Source organism: Numenius arquata, chromosome 5 (assembly GCF_964106895.1).
Source record: "Numenius arquata chromosome 5, bNumArq3.hap1.1, whole genome shotgun sequence".
Taxonomy (NCBI): domain Eukaryota; kingdom Metazoa; phylum Chordata; class Aves; order Charadriiformes; family Scolopacidae; genus Numenius; species Numenius arquata.
In genome coordinates, this window is record NC_133580.1 from 38,957,255 (window position 1) to 38,975,030 (window position 17,776).

Here is a 17,776-nt window from a genome sequence, read left to right on the forward strand (position 1 = left end):
TTTTTTTTTTTTTTAATTTTCTTGAAATGTTTGATGCAGACTGCTTTTGGGAACTCAACTCCACTGCAAAAGGCTGGTTTAAGTCTCAGGAATGTTCATTGTGGCCATTGGATGATTAACTATTAAAACTTAGGCTATTCTTTCTTTTTCTTTGTTGTCTTGGTAAAGTAAGCTTTTAATGTAAAACAAATAAAGTGCATATTCCAACTCACGACTCTCCAAATTACTCTAGTTCATAGAAGCCAAACTTAGCTGATTTCTGTCTGCTGACCTAAGGCACTGGGATTTCTTTAATTGTGCTGGGTATATCTCCATAATGTATTTGACTTAAAGGCAGGAATCTTGAAGCTGTAAAGTTTCATCCAGTTTCCATGAAAATGGTCAGACAGGTAGATGGGATAGATGCCGTGTACTTTTCCAGTGAGAGGAAGGCTGTTTGACTCGCCTCTTGTGTGAGTTAGGTAGAGAAAATGCAAGAAACCATCAGTTCACAGTTTATAGAAGACTAATGTGCATTCTTAAATGACTGATTTTTAAGTAAATATTATCAAAAAGATACTCTTTTCCTGTTATTTGAGTAGTAATATATGTCAGCAGATGGTCAGAAGAAGTGATAATACATCAGTGCTCCCTGTTTAATGTCTAGTGCACAGCACTCAATAGGGAATTCACACAGTGCATCAAAATGAACCGTGATGCCAGAACTATATTGGTAGTCCACAGCTCTGTATTTAATTTCATTTAACCCCAGACGTTGCTGTCTTTTACTATTACTTAGTGCGAGTGGGTGATTAGTACATTGTTTTGTTTTGTTTTGAAATGCAGGAGAGAATAAACTAATGCTGATCAGTAGAGTAATCATTTTGAGGAGATGATAAACACTGACATTTTGCCCTAAGCCAAGAGTGTGCAATGGTTGAGACTGCATAATCCTCTGGCCTGGGATGACCGAAAGGGTAAGTCAATAGCTGTAGTCTCTTAAGGGCTCTATCCAGATTGCTTAATTTGGGACTTGAACAGAATCCAGCATGTGAGTCCCAGTCAGCAATGTAGAATGCCTTTTTCTCTGTAGTACCATCTATTCCAGGCAGCCTGATTGGCCTGCAGTCATCTGTTCATTAAGAGTTTACATACAATGCATACTTGAAATGTCCTAGGCAGAGGAGATAAATGATGCAATCAGTAAATTTTGCCTAAATCGGAATTGCAGCAGACGTTAGGAACCGTGTCGATACCTACGTGTAAGAGATGCATATACCGTACCTGTAAGTTTGTGCTGATCTTGCCTGACACACGTTAGCAGTTTTGAATTGGTTGTAAAAACACCGCTAGAAGTGGTAGCACTTTCTGCTTTTTGCCTAATAGCGTTGTGGTTAGAATACATGTCTAGGGAGTTGAGAAGCTTGGCTTAGAGCTCTCCTCAGTGTGACGCTAATTGAGTAACATCCCAGGAAACTGCATTAGCTGTGAAGCTAAAAGTTCATACCACAGCCTGCTTGGACCCTGGTTCACTTCCATGTCATGTGCATTGCTGTGGCTTCTTTGTTTTCTTTCTTGCGGCATCTTCCCATGCAAGTAATGTACTACACTAATCGTCCCATCTTTGTTGCCAGTTATCTCCTCGGCCTACCAGTAGTGGCCAGAATGAGATACTTGAGAGGTTTGGCACCTTATGAAGGAAGAAATGCCCATTTTATCTCAGACAATGTCTTTCTCCCTGAGCTAAACAGGACCCAGTACTGATCATGGATTTTACTTTTTTTTTTTTTCCTTTTTGTAATGCAAATGGTGTAAGATATGTGACAAAACAAGAAGGAAGGCTACCTTCATAGCTCACCAAGGTTGAAAAGTGCATTGTCCCAGAGTAGACAGGAGATCTCTGCTTGGACAGTTCATGTTATCACCTGTGACATGCCCATAAACTCATTTCTGAGAGCCAAAACTGAAGAAAAAACAACATTTTACATGGAAAAAAATTAATCCAGGAGTAAGTCGTTGGCAGGCAGAGAACTGACAGGAGACTTGGTTTCAGAGCCTGATTCCTGTTAGAGTAAGGGGCAGCAGCTGTAGGTGGGTGATGAGAAGGGGGCTTCAGCAGCAAAACCAGTTTTGGAACTTTGTTATCCCTGTGCTGTAATTAGTGAGGACCTGCTTTAGCTGTTAACTCCTCACTTACCCCCGGCTTGGAGGGGATTCCTGAGGTTTAATCTTAGCTTGGATTTATTTAGTGCTCTGGTTTACTAATGCATCTAATTTATTTAATTGTTAAATGCCAAACACACAAAACGAAATGGGCATTTTGGCTAAAAGAATGCTAGTTATCATCTCCTTTCAGAAACTGATGTATATTAGTTCTGTATCTTAACTCTGTGTTAAAAGAACTGTTGAAAATTGTTTAAAAGTAGTACTTCACATGTATCTCTTGTATTTTATTAATTACACAATCATCTAATTTAATTGGGATTCATTTTAGTAGTTTCCTTTCAGAATTATTTACATTGGCTGATATTGCTCTATCTTACTATGGGATTTTATCGCTAAACAGATGCAATTCTTTTATTATTGAAGGGTGCCGCTTGGCCACTGCGCCGCTTTGGATGCCATGACTGTAGTTGTTGCTGAAGCTCAAATTCATAGTTCTGTGGTTTAACTCTCCTGCTACACTGTTAAAAATTACAATTTATGCTGGCGATAACATGCCAACTTTGGCTGTGAGTAACAGAGTGGATGTTGCATGGTGTGTAGTCATTCAGTAAAACCTACCAGTGAATCAGGTATTGAGTCACTTATTTCAGTGGCAGTGCTGATCAAGGTGATGGTGTGATCATGGTACCTGTGGTATGTGCTAGAATACCCCATCCAGGTTGCTGTTGTTGTTAGTGAGCTCTAACACCAGGTTTAAGTACCTGTCACTTGACTGAATCATGCCATAGGGGTGACTTAGCCCAGTTTGTTTCCAAGCTGAAAATTAATTTTAAGTAATGTATTCTAGCAGTATACAAAACACATTTTTCTCTTAAGCATGCATATGTTAATGTTGGTTATTATTGCCGTCTGCTACGAGGTAGTATATTTTCCCAGCCACCCATTTACAATACAGGTGGAGTCCAGGGGCTTCTTGCTCAATTCATTGCATCTCTATGTATTCTATTGTTAAAAAGTGATGGAAGCTTTTAGAGCTGATGTGATCTGGGAGAACACACATCTGCTGCAACTAACTGAGCATTCAGGAAAGTTCATTGGGTGGTGGTGGAGCTTGAGGAGGAGACATCCCTCATGCTTATCTCAGGTGAAGGCAAAAAGTCTTCCTTGATACCTTCACTAACTGTTGAAACAGTAGCAATGAAAGAGATGACCCAAGAGTGAGTCACTGACTGTAGTGTTCTTTTCATTGATCTTCGGGGTTCAGAATCTTTTAAATATAGCTAAAAATTCTTAACGTGCTAGGTCACGCTAGTGTCCTGTGTCAGCATGCCTTTCCTAGGAAGACTTTTGTTTTTACCCTTTGTGCTTTGGGGTTTTTCTTGGTGGGGGTGTGGGTTTTTTGTTTTCGTTTTGGGCATGGTTTTTTTGTGTGTTAGAGTCTCTTTTCTTCTTCATATAATTTTTTTTTACAAGCTTTGGTGCAAGTGGTTACTTTGCTGCAAGTGGTAAGAGCTGAATGTCTTTTTAATATAGCAAATATGTCTCAACCTTAGAGACTATTTAGAAGCTGTTCCAGAAAGTACATTTGTACCTATGTGGTCTCCTTCCAGTTGCTCTGGCAGCATAAAAAATTCCACCATAAACATTCTCTGACTTTGGCCCTAAGATTACAGGAAAATCAGTCTGTCCTTCCTTCTACATACTAAGGGACCTGAATAATAGTGTTGTTTATATTGTTACTGTTTATCTGCTGTCTTCCATGATCGGTCTGCTTTTAATGACTTAAGTGCTTGCCAGTTTTTAAGCATTTTAGGGGGGGAAATTTCTGTCTTTGCTTCACTATATTGTTGGGGTTTGTTGTTTTGTTTTTTTTTTTTTAATGGTTCAGGTCTTTTGAAAGTGGAGCTTGGGCAAAATTAAGTTTGATGTTAATAGATTCAGTGGTTCAGAGTAGAAAGTTGAGTGCCTACAGTTTACCTTTTCTTCCTTCGAGACAAAGATCATGGGGGAGTAGATGCAGGAATGCGTTGTAAGAGTTGCTGGTGACTTAGACAAAAGTGGGCTGCAGCAAGGATACTGGGTGTCACTGCAGTGGGATAGACTGCACTAACTAATCTCTCTTGATGGAAGTGATTTAGCTTTTGGGGAAGTGATTCGAATAAGCTGTGTTGAGCCTGCTTGCAAGGCACCTGCTGCTGTTGCTATAAGACAAGACAGATAGATGGTAGGGTCAAAGCACACAAGGGTGCCACCAAGAGGGTAGAAGCTCCTTAATTCTAGCCTTGTTCAGTCACTGATACTGCTGTGTAACAGTGGGCAAATCATGATGCTTCCTGTATCTGTCTCCCTACCTGTAAAATTGGGATAATTACCTATGTTAGTCTGTTACCCTTCAATAGTGTTCAAGACCAAGAATTGAGAGGTTTTTTGAGTGTTGGTTTCTTTTTGATGTCACACTTTAAAATGTTGAATGTTGCATATTTCTTGCCACTGTCTTTTCTTCCTCCTCTTCCCCTCAAAAAAGCCTCTAGGATAACGGGTATAAAAAAATTTGTTGGTTCCATCCAATTCTTTGTATTCATCAGGGTGGGTTTTTTTCTGTTTCCCTTTATCAGTTTAGTGGTTTAAATAGTTTCAAAATCTAATGAAGTATCACGATTCCGTGATAATCTTTACTGATTGGTCATGGGCTTTTCTAGATGTCCTCCAGCTACCATACTTTCAAAATTTTCTACACTATCAGTATTAAAGTTGCTGATCTCTGGTAACAGAGCTTGTCTCTTAATCCTTTTTTTAAATAACGGGGTTATGTTTGAAGCTTCCCAATGATAGGGACTCTGTTCAAACTCCCATGAACTTTTACAGATGTCACTTAAGAGTTCACTGGTTTCTTTGCTTACTTCCTTCAAAACTTTGTGGATTTATGTTATACAAACTATGTTCATCTAACCTTTGCTGATAACCAGTTTGGTTGTATGTTCAGCACATTGTTCCCACCAGCACCCAAAAATAATTACTTTCAGGGATGGACTTGATTTTAAGTAAGTATGAAGGACCTGAAGGTCATTGACTTTAATGAGAACGGTGATGTTCACCACCTTTAATTAGCAGGAGACCTTTTTAGAACAGTTTTGCTTTTGAGAAAGAGTGTATGTCCTTAAATCCCCTTTTTTGTTCTTTGTGTGTCTCTGGGACACTTCACTTGCACAAATTACCAACTTCTTGTGAGCCAGGTAGCCTTTTTAGAAGAATATTAAGTCTCTTTTAATTTTCAGGTAGTTTTTTTTTTAAAAAAAAGTTACTACTTTTCCTTGTTCTTTGTAAATAAAATAAACCCCTTTTAGTAGGGAAAGCAGATATATGGATCTCGTCCACATAACCCAGAAAATTCTGCCCTGCTACTGTAATGACTGGCATGTGCCTATTACTGTGAGTTGTTTGATCAATTTCAGTATATTACTTTTGTGAGAATGTGAGGAGGAAAAATATTTTAATTTAGAAACTTGTCTATAGTTTTCTGTTTTATTGCTTTTCTTTATGCTATGCCTCATAATTTTCAGTTCATCCTGTCTCTTATTATTGTTTTGGCCTGAAGATCTTAACTTTCATATATCTTTTGTTTTCTGATCATAACTTTTCTGTGTATAATTTATTATTAATATGTGAAATTGTCCTTTAATAGGTGTGATTATTCCTGTTTCCTACTTCCCTTCATCTCCGAGGCTTCCAACACAGTGTTCTTCCTGCTTTGGCTGCCTTTTTACAAATCCAGAGAGCAGGACGCATTTACATGTCTTCACCTTCACACTGTGTGTGCTGCTGTAGCCAAACTAGGCTAGAATTAGCAATCATGTTTTTTTTCCTTCTGAATTTACCTCTTTAATCATAGACCTCTAGTACTTTTGGTTTCTTTTTTTCTTTAACCATTTCTGTTAGTGTCCTTCTCCATTCCCTTCCGCAGTTCTGTCTGTTAACTTTTGGCATCTGTTGTTATATCTGCGCTCCTTTCCCAGGCAATGAAGTGCATCCTCTTATTATTTTCTTAAGCAGTTTGCTCAGTGCTTTTTCTTGTGTATGTTTCTGCAGAAACAATTAGATATGTTATAACTCTTGATAAGTCTTATTTAATTAGTCATTACCATAAAATTCTGTTGTGGTGTTATTTGTTTTTGTTTTCACTTTCCCTTCGTATTGATAGGCTTTTTCAATGTTTTTCATATTCTAGGCACAACATAGGCTTTCCCATTGTAGAATGTTCTTCTGAAGGAGAATTTATTCTTTCCAAACCACCAGACACAGGGGGACTAATCTCTTTTGGCACTGTAGCTGAACAGTTGGTGTATGAATTGGGCAATCCTCAGCGCTATCTCTTACCAGATGTCACATGTGACTTTTCCGAAGTTTCCATCACTGAAATTCCAGGTTAGTCCTCTTACGTGTTGAGAGAGCTGTGTCAATGAATGGGGTTATCTAAGTAAAGCAGTTACTTTAATTTCCATGTTTTCTCTGCATATTTCTTGTTACATCAGTTCCTTAGAGTGTGATACTGTATTAATCTGATTTTTTTTCAGGACTTTTGCTGGAAATTCCTTCAGAAATTTTAACCATAGTCTTATCTATCTTGCTGGCTGACTAATGTAAATCTTTGATCACTACTCCTTTTGCTTTACTTCTTAATGCATGCCTTGCATCTAACAAGTCTTTAAAGTATGTATTCTGTGTGAGCAACGCTGAGACAGCTCCACTACAATTTCAGTAGTGGTTACTGCAGCTCAGTTTCTTTGCTCAAAAAAAACGTATGTTTGTACATGTTTTTGCATATGGCATTTGAAATATTAATAACAATGGAAAGCTGTGTCTTTCAAAGCACTACTTGGTACTGATATTTTTCTTAGACATTTGGGTGGATCATCTTAAATGATAGAAGCGTGCTTATGTACAGGAGTTCTACCAGAGAATCTGTTTGAAAAAGTCCATTTGCTGTCCTCAAAACTCAACAGCCGGTAGAGTAGAGATGGGTATAACATATGTTCTGGATTTAGCTTTAAAAACAAAACAAAGAAAAAACCCCAGGGTTTTAACAGATTTGAAGATCAATAGATTGGATAAGACAGCTTGCAAAAATTTTTAGCTGCAGTCATTTGAAGTTTGTTTTTTACTGCATCTGTATTATATGTCCTTTTTCATTCTAATGGAACTGATCTGCGACAGTATGCTGTCTTCATAAAACTTAGAACAATTGAAATCTCAAACTAAAAATTAGTGATGAAACTCAAAACACTGTAGCACCAAAAATATTTTGCTTCAATAATAAAAGTACCTTAAAACTGTATGGTGAACCTTGTGCTTGTGCAACATAACCAAATGGCAGTGTGATAAGGCCAGCTTGCTGCTTTTAGCCACTAGGCTTTTTTTTTTTTTTAAAAAAAAAGAACTACCCTAACCTTCCTGTGAACTTTTAGCTTGCAAATGACCCAATATGACATGTTTGAACTTAAAATGAACTTTCACATGAACTTTCAGTTAGTCCTCTTAGAAATATAACAGATGGAAAATGGGCAGATTTCTTAAGTATTTTTAGTTTGAAGTGCTTTGACACGTACACCAGTAAGAACAGGCAAGCTATCTGTTTTTGCTGTTTACATTGCCGATTTTATTGTCCTGCTGGAGTACTTGCAGTGTTTAAACTGAGAGGTGCTTCTGTTTTCTTTTTGTCAATGGATGCTGTATGTTTTGTTTTGTGGGGTTTTTTTCTTCATATTACTCCTTCACTTGGAACATGAAACTTCCGGTTCTTCACCCTGATTGTAGGGATATTGTTCTGTATTGAGAGAGCTAAATTAACCTTATGTCAGTCTTGCAGAGAGTGTGATGATGATATTTGAGTGACATGTAAAATTTCTGCTAGTTGCATTCACTTTTTCAGATATGTTCTGATTTGATCTCCTCAGAGTATTTGTGTAAAGCTTTGAACTGCTTCCTAAATATTTGCAAGCACAGGTTACCTACAGGTGAACTGCAGTATAATTGTGTCTGTCTGACATGAGGTTTTGATCCTGCACTGCTAATTTTCAAGGAGTTGCACTTACTGATTTTTCTCCTGTTCAAGCTTGAGCCTGATGCCATGGCAGCAGTTTTCTCCATGTTCTTTTTGTCATTAATATTTCTAATAATGAACATGGTAGTTGCCCTGGAACGTACATTCAGGCTGTTCTGTTTCTGTTATTGACAACAAGGCTAAAGTTAAGTTATCCCTTCTCTTACTCAGCTATCAACAAACAGCTGCTCGCTGGTTTCTCATCTTTCTTGTATTGTTTCTTTACCAAGTGAAGGACTGTGCTCCGCTCCAGCCAGCTACAGTAAATTTTATGTTCTATGTGTGTGTTCAGTAACTGGCTGTTAAGTGGAAAATAACTGTTGGGTCTGAAGTCCTAAGGCTGCTTTCTGTGTTAAGTATTTTTTAAGTACATGAATAAACATTTCAAGCATTCAATTAAAAGGCTCTTTGAAGTCATAAATTTAGTCACCAATTTGCTGTTTGTGTTTCTAAGGCAGGGAGGACTGTTTTGTAAAAGGTTCTCTCTTCTGTGGTAGTACAGCTATCAATGATTTTCTTTTTAATTACGTGCATTTGATTAATATGTATCACAAAAGAATGTCTTTGAAGTTCTATTGAAGAAGCTTAAATACTGTTTTGTCTTTTTTTTTAACCACTATAGGTTTTGATGGTGGGGCAGTGAAAGTTCATGGAGCAAAAGGATCGCCTCCTTCAACATTTTATAAGGTACTGTCCCTTTCTATGGAGTGTAAGGTATTTTTGATTTGCAAAATTTTGTGTTTTGGAGAAAGCACTAAAATATATTCTGCCAAAAACTGTTACCACTTTAAAACCCTCATCCTCCCTGACCCGAGAATAAAAGAAAGGGGGAAAAAAAGAAAAAACCACAAACCTTACTTGATATATAAAAATACGTTGATTTGTGTAACAGGCTTATCCATAAACCTGCAGAGAAGTCTGGAATAGTTCTTTTATAGTAATAATAATATTTTTTAAAACATCTTAGCCCACTGAACATGAATTTTTGTAAACTTTCACCTAATATAATGAAACCTTGATTATTTCTTTTTTTGATGGGCAACCTATAATTTCAGTACAATATTGTCAGCTTTTTGCATTTCCTCAGAAGTTTAATTATTATTTCAAGACTTCTAGTTACATAATGCTGGAACAACAAATTTCCTTTCTCTGAGTGATTTGTGTCTGCATTATCTGCATCTGGGAATACCTGTTTCTTTTTAATGTGAAAATACAAAAAAGTCTTAAAACATAAATTATATGCACATTTCTAAAGGATGTTTAGTTTTAAAAGTCAGGCTTACAGTGCCATTGTATAACTGATGGAGAAGTCAGTTTAGAATTAATTCCTAAAAATGACATAGAATGGAGAGTATACTTTTGTACAAACGTCAAATTCCATCAATCAAATGATAGTTATGATAATGTTCTTATTATTCCTGTAGTAAATAGTGGAATTTGATGTGGTCAAATATGAAGGCAGTGAATGTACGAAGCAGGAAATGCTTTTCCTTTCTTGGTCCGAGTGCGCAACTTGAAGCGGAATATATTTTGCTGCTTCTCAGCAACTTTCAGAAACTATTCTGTTCAGCAGCCTTGTCCTCCTGCAGTCTTGGTTCTTGACTTTCCATTTCCATACTTATGAGTATCTAAAGGAAATAACTGAGATTTGAGATTTTCAGTGGATGAACAATGAAATGGAATAAGCAAAATGTAATTGCAGCTTGTTTTTTACATAGCAGTAAAATAAAAGTAACTTTTAATTTATTTCGTATTTATTTATTATCATGCCTTAAGTAGGGCATTTGAAATGTACGTATTTAGGAATATTTTTTTAATATATCTGGGTTTTTTTATATTTGTGTAATGGTATTCTAAAATATGAGAGACTGTGAAATATTTCTTTTTAGAAACTGGCTGTCAGCAATAAATGGGTATATGCTTTGTACACCTGTTTTAGAAGTAATTTTTAGGAAATGAACTTAGTGTGTTCAATTTGGCTAGAAAGTGACTGAATGGGCATTATAACAAGCTAGAAATATTTTAAGGATGTGTAACATCTTTCAGTAACTTTACAGTAAGTGTAGAGGAAAATTACCTAATTTCTGCGTTAAAGGTGAAGTGTAGTTAGTAAAACAATGATAAGAGAAAGCCAGATACAAGGTAAATTTCAGGGAAAATAATGAGAAATAGCTTCTCAAAATAAAGAGCTGAAACACAGGTTTTTTGGGCGTTTAAAAGTAGACTGGGTAAAGTGTTTGAAAAGTTACTGTAGAAAAAGCGTTTCTGGTTGTAGAGTTATGCTGAATGTCTTACCAGGTAATTATTCCATTTCTGTTTTTGTTTTTCTGTTAGGTGACAGATGTTGAAAATGCTCATCACCGTTAATTTAGATATATCTGTTAAAGCTTTTCTATCATTTATGGCCACGCGTTATGGTCTTTACTTTCACTGTATTACAGTTCTGTTAAGCAGCTGTAGCACTGGAAGTGTAGTAAAATGCTTATTAGCTAAACGTTAGCAATGTACAGCATGTTCTTTTGTGTGCATGTGATGTTTTCCCACACTTATTGTAATACTTCTGGGAAACTTAGGTGTGGTCTATTTCGCTGTGATAGGATATTCAGCTTTTCAGTGTTAGAATGTGTCCTATTTACCAAAATAGAGAAGCACAGGAGAACTTAAGGATGACAATGAGAAGTGAGTCAGAGTTTGTTTTGCAGATTTGAATCTTCATCCAATAGAATTTAGAATTCTAAATAATGGAGTAACATTTTGTGGTGATGACAATGGTTTCTTGCTAGTCCACTTCTGCTTAATGTATGAATAATGATTGTCAGAGCATTTATAGCATACCAGTACTGAATCCCATGTAATTTCGTAATCACTTTATTGTTAGGTAAATGCCACTTACCTTGATGGTTTCAGAGCTACTGCTGTCTGTCCGGTGGGAGGTCCAAAGGCAATAGAAAAAGGAAAACGCACTGCAGAAAGTATTCTGCAAAGGTTAGTATTTGAGCCTTGGAAGGGGTTTTGGCTTTTTGTTTTCAGAGGTGATGAAAATAGAATTGTGACTCATGATGGCAACCATATTAACCTTTTAGGAACCCTAGAAGGTTATAATTTTCCAATTGGGAGGACATTTTAAGACTTAAGTAGCCTTGTTAGGAAATCTGTTTTCAACATCTGACTACATTTCAGCTACATTTGACAGAGCAAGAAAGGTCTCAAATATTGTTGAAAATAGATGGCTCGATAGCAGAGACAAACCAAATTAACGAGGGGAAAAGCTGTGATTCAGATGAAAATTTATTAGATGTCAGAGAGAGACCCACGTGAAACTAGTTTTCACTGATTTTCATAGAACTTTTTTAATCAAAAATCTTAGTGCTATGACATGTAGGCAGTTTACCGAGTTTGCGTTTCAAACAAAATTACCTTAGTGCCTTGTAAAACATGACTAGTGATTTTGTTTCCTATAACAATTTTACAATTGTAACACAGCCTGATAAGCCTTTAGTCATATTGTCATGCCAGTACATTTGGACAAGGAGGGATTCCTCTTAAATGTAATTCCATATCCTCTCATAAGTCTCTGAGCATTTATTCCAGTACCCCCAATCTTTCTAGTTACGAGGTCTATCTCTTTGTGCCTTATTTTTATACAAAGCTTCACCCCATCCTGCTATAGACCCATGCAGCAAGTACACTAGGATAGACACCTGTCAGAAGTGTAAGGTTTACTGTGGACTTAGAGTGACTTATTGCTCCTGTGCCCATGTACAGCACTGGGATGAAGGAGGAGCTGTGTGCCTTCCCTCAAGAGATGCAGCAGATGAGAGCAGGCTGATACAGGATGCCTATTAAGTTATGGAATCCTTTTCCTCATACTGGTGTGAATGCTAAAGTGTATGTGTCCAAGAGCTACTGAGAAAATCAATGAAGAAAAAAACCCTACAAAGGCTGAGGGACTCAGAAGTCTCCAAAAAGCAATCTTTTTGGAAGCTGGTTGATTATTTTGGAAATGAAAGGGAAATTATACCATCCCATGTTTGCTCTTGAACGTTATTTCAGACTGGACTACATGAATCTTTTGTCTGATTGAAACAGCTTGTGGTGCTGCTGCCTCTGTGACCACTAGAAAATTAATTCAGCCTCCTTACTATGCTGTCCTGAGTAATCCGCAGAAAAGAGGAGCCATGGGAGATAGCCAAAAGCTGGTTAACTGGCTCGATAAGTGGCCATGAGGCATGCCTGGAGCAGCTGTGGCTTGTTCTATGCATTAAAAATAACAATATACATTATTGCCCATCAATATATTCTCCATCTCAAACACAATCTTAAACAATTTAATGTGTGGAATTGTTTATTCAGCATGTTTGAAAGGTTTGTGTATGTCAGCCCAGATATAGAATAAGAGTTAAGCTATTCTCATCACTGTCAGAGAATGCTCTACCAGAAACTACATCTCTTTAGGAAGCTCTGACTTCAGTCCTTCCTCCAATTCTTATTGTAAGAGAATGTGGTAATGACACGATCTTTCAGCTAGCTATTTTCCAGTCCGTTTTAAATTGAGTTCTGCCCAGTAGCCTATTGACGACAAGTACAGAGTAAGGTGCACAAATTTAAGGTGCTTCAATTGTACAGGTCAAATTAGTTGGCAGCCTAAGACATTAAGCAGCTTTGGCAGCTTGTAATATGACTTCTTTCATTTCTTTCTTGTGTGCTTCTCCTTTATTTATTCATTTTTGAAAGCAGGAGAGATTTAGCAGTATGTGTGTGAAGAAGTCTCTTTGGATTAGTCTTTGGTGTCCTTTTATTTTTGATGGTTCTCTGTTGTGATACCAAGACACAGGAAAGGGCTAAAAATTACCCACAGAATATTTTTGGATCTCTATTATCTCTATTATCTCTAACTCTAATGTTTGTAGATAAAAAACTTGCAAACTGTGTCTTTAGGTACCTTAAATGAGGTACCTGTCTTACTGTAGTCATCAAAATAAAGATGGCCTCATTTGTGGTACATGGACCACCTTCATCTCTTTACAACAATTAGAAAATTACATTTTGTATTTGTCCTGTACACTGCTTCATTTTTCAGGTACCATGCTAATGTTTACAAAAATGATGATACATTAAGTGTCTTCCAGATGTTCTGTTGATGCAAAGTATTTTTCTCATCCTAACATAATTCCAATGTTTCAACTGATAAAATCTGTTATACAGCTAGAAGGGTGCTAGGCCAAGATTATTGGGGAGCCAGTTTAGGTGCTTCAGAACTTGATTTATTTTTTCAATCTGTAACATGTTAATAAGTTGGACTATTTTTAGTGGTTGGATTCTTTTAAGATTTTTTTTTTCTAACTCTTTTTACTGTGATTTTTTTTTTTTTAAATTTTGGACTTCACATGATTATTTTTTCTTTAAGCTATAGTGGTCATTTTTGGTTTTAGTGCTTGAGAGATGGGCTGTTTATTTTAAGAGTTGTTGCAAACAGTCTATTTAATACAAATTTAATACTTGTGGAAAAAAAAGTACTAAGTCCTGGCTATCTTAAAGCAGTGTGTTTTCATGGTGTATAAAAAGAAGGTAATGTTCATCCCCATTATTAGTCATTATTTGACAAACTTGACACTCTTGACATCATGTGGTTTTGGTGGAAATATCCTTATAGGAAGAGTTTGAGGGATTTCAGTGCCAGACTGGAATGGCACAAGTAACGAAGAAACATTCTCTTTGAAAACTTTTATCTACTTTTTGGCATTCGAGTTCTATGCTTGTTAATCCCAAATAAATACCTTCAAGGTTTCAATAAAAGTTCCTTCTTGAGTTTGATCTTTTTTTCGTTGGCTCCTGTGATGTAATGAGGTAGTTTCATGTATGTGTTGATAGTTCATAGTGCCTTACAGTAGAAACAGTTAAGAACCAAATTACTAGTATGAAAATCAGGAAGAATGCATATACTGTAATTACATTTCAAGTTATCCTTGTTTTAAAGTTAAAGTAAGACCTGAAATCCATTTATTTCTCTTTGCCTGTCATCTTCCAAGTAATTTGAAAAAACAAAAGGCTCAATTTGAAACCCGGGGATAAATTCAGAGGCATAACTTCCTTGTCAGTAATCGCTTGATTTGTAGCAGTCAGATATATTTGTTTAGCGTAAAGTATTCATAGTCCAGTTTACATGACAGGGCTAACTCCTGTGGACCACACAGGACTACTTCAGATAATCATTTTGAGGCAGTTTACTAATAAAAAAAATAATCATTTGTTGCAGGACTCGTCTTATTTTCAGTCAGCTTGGGTATGAAGATTACAGTGCAGTTAACATACAGGTTTTAGGGTCTGAAGATACATATGGACCTCATGCTAGAAGGAGTATAGATGGTGTAAGTATTCAGTGGAGTGTTCCTAAACTTTTACTGACCTCTTTTAATCTCTCCATATTGTTATCTTTCCACAACTTTAAAGGAAATCGCTATCATCTTGGGAATTTCATCCCATCATCTTGCAAATAATTCAGTATCACTACTTAGTATACAAAATTAACACTGACAAGGTCTTTGCAGTATTGGGTTTTCCAGGAGCACTGATATGCAATCTTACAAAAATGTTGTTGTAGCCTGTTCTAATGTTGTTCATCTAAAGAAATATCTTCTTATAAAAGTTCTTATGATGTAGACTTAAGTTGCATTAGATGTAACTCTAAAAGACCACATTATAAAGGTTGCAGAGTCAGGAAATAGCAGAATTATTGTTGCCTGTGGAACTTTAAAATTGAGTACTATTTGTGAAATAATCTTCAACTCTGTAACTCTGCATTGTGTTTTGTGTCTGAATAAATTCATACATAAGAATATGAATCAGCTGGTCTGTTTTCCCAATCTAGAGTATGAAAGTCCTGTTTAAAGGAAACAGACTGTAAATTTTGCCCTCACTTACATGCACTTTAAATATTTAGACAGTTTAGTTTGTTCCAAAACAGTAGCATCTAATTCTTGTTTGTCAGTGGCAGTCTTGCAAAACTCTCAAGATACACGTGGCAAAACTCAGCTCTAAGTTTGATTTTAGGAGTACCAGCACTTGAAATAGCTGTCAATTTGTATGTATAGGAGACAAGAACATGATGTGGAGAAAGACAGTGAACTTATTACTATAAATATTAAGTGTTCTTAGAAATTGGGCAAGTTATAGCAGCAGCTTTTAGTGCTTGAGCTTCAATTTCATTCTGCACAGCAGCAAGAGTTGCTTCCTGATGAACCACCTTTATAATGCGGTTTTTTCCTTTTTGGACCATAAACCCTGCAATGTTAAACGTGTTACTGAGACTGCAGAATCAAAATTTTGATACACAGGAATGTGTTCTGTTCATACCAGCTCCTTATGATTATGCATTGTAATAGTTCTTTAATTAAATTGTTACATAGAAGATTTTCTGACTCGTTGTATACAGTGAATAATCATTTGAAAAAGAGCAGTTTCTACTTCCTTATTGTTCAGTTTGCCTTGCTTTTACAGTACATTAAATAATTTTTCCAAATTAAGTTGAGTATTTATAGTATTTTCTGTATTTCCACCCTCAACTCCCAGGTCTTACATTAAAAGTAAATAGAGCGTTACCTCAATTCTATGTGCTTTCCATACATGCCTGAAATAAGATGTGAGAGCTGAGGCTGAAACGCAGGAAATCGGTCTATGGCCTTCCCACTTCACCCGGTTCCTGCAGCAATTTGGAAGAAACCAACCAGAGGAGTTTTCATCTGAAAGCATCCGTAGAAGCTTGAGAAAAAGGGGTGGGGAGTGGGGTTTGCTTTTCCATTTAAAATTCAAAGTCATAGAATCCTAAGGAGAACATCTGCCTGTTAGGCCTTCAGGTAGGAATAACGTCATCTCTTAAATGGTCTTTCCTACCACATCTTTCCATACAAAATTAGACATGGTTATTTGCGTTGCAGATAATAGAGAACAGAAGATTGCAGATAATAGAAAACAGAGACATGTTATGTTAGGTAGTATGTCAAGACACAAAGAAAACAGTTCCTGCTTTGAAGATTCTACCATCTAAATTTAAAGAGGAGAAGCAAGTATGTATATGAACACCAGGACAGGATAAGTTAAATAGTATTTGGAGCTCCATGTAGATGTCTAGCGTGGCTGGACTAATTCTGACACAGGTCTGTCAAACTGTGTGTGAAGGTTTGCCTTTGCAACTGTGAAATCACTGTATATCCCAGGCTTATCTAGGCCTGTATACTGTAGTCTGAGCTGCTGTGTAGAATATTGCCTGTTCCTGATAACACAAAGTATCCCTAGAAATCAAGAAATGCTTGCCTTCTTTCCTTTCCCAGTCTTCCCCATCTATTTATGTGGTTGTTGCTTGCAACTCTGGTAGCTCGCTTTGTCAGCAGCAGCTCAGCATGAGAAAAGGAACCTGAATCAGCACTGAGTAACCCTAGTGGTGTTTAATATCTCCTGCTCTGTGGGTTTCTGTCGGAGAGGAAGAAGGGGTTATCACAGTGTCACAGTGTCAATGAGTTCATGGTTTAGAAATACTGGATGTGCTTCATGTGAGAGGTATCTATTAATAGTGCATCAGGTATTACAGTTTGCTATATAAGAACTATATGTGCTGTGTCTGTCAGTTTCCTATACTAACCCTTTGTTAATCAATTTACAACACCTTGTTAAGACTTGATTAATGATAACTTTGTTTTGCTATTTTTTTGTTTTAATTATGATACTCTTAAGATAAATGACTTTAAAATAGTCTATATGTCCAGTTTTAATAGTGGTTTCACCCACTCAGAACAGGATTCAGCTTATTATTTTCATAGACCATTGTGTCTTGCATCTGTGGGCAAGGAAGTAAACCTAGAACTTAAATGGAATATTGAAGACATGGTACACTTTAGAACCAGGAAGTAGATGTGGATGCCTAAGTATGTTTTCTCCAAGGATATTTCCTATTAGTTATTATTTGTAGTAATTTAATGAATCTCTTGGTAGCTTTGGGAATACTGAATGTTTTTGTTTTTTTTTTTTTAAAAAAAAGGCATTTGTTAAGTTTGTGGCATGGCTGCATATTTTCTGTGTAGCAATTTGTTTACACTAATCTAGTGAAACTTTAAATTGGAAAACTGGTTTCTTATTTATATTGTCTTGATCGGGACATCTCTTTCTCTATTTATAGAAGAAAATTTCTATCCTTTCAGTGATACATGATCTGGTAGAATAATACAGCCTCTCCTACCTTGACCCTTAAACTTTTATTTTAGGCTTTGCCTACATGAATATCAAGATATACTAATGAAAACGTGAATCACGTTTGCAGGATTTCCTACATGGTAGTATTGTGGCAGGTATCTTCCAGGCTGTGAGCTTGGAGGCTGAGAAATTAACTGTGTGTGTCTCCCTGTGACAATGTCTACATAGGGGTACTTAAAGATGAAAGCAATTATATTTACCATTATGGTACCTCAGAGTACTGCTGTGTGGATATACCACTAGAATAGGAAGTAGAGAGAATTCATCTTTTGACTTCATGAATATTTAAGA

General features: G+C 36.5%; 1 protein-coding gene across 1 annotated transcript in view; it reads left to right on the forward strand.

The window, feature by feature from the left end:
• The window catches only part of LOC141464970 (uncharacterized), a 61,590-nt gene that overhangs the window by 11,798 nt on the left and 32,016 nt on the right, over positions 1-17,776 (forward strand). The window contains exons 9-12 of the mRNA XM_074148145.1: positions 6,371-6,567; positions 8,865-8,929; positions 11,121-11,227; positions 14,499-14,610. Of these exons, the coding sequence (XP_074004246.1) occupies positions 6,371-6,567; positions 8,865-8,929; positions 11,121-11,227; positions 14,499-14,610 (481 nt within the window). The remainder of the gene's footprint in view (positions 1-6,370; positions 6,568-8,864; positions 8,930-11,120; positions 11,228-14,498; positions 14,611-17,776) is intronic.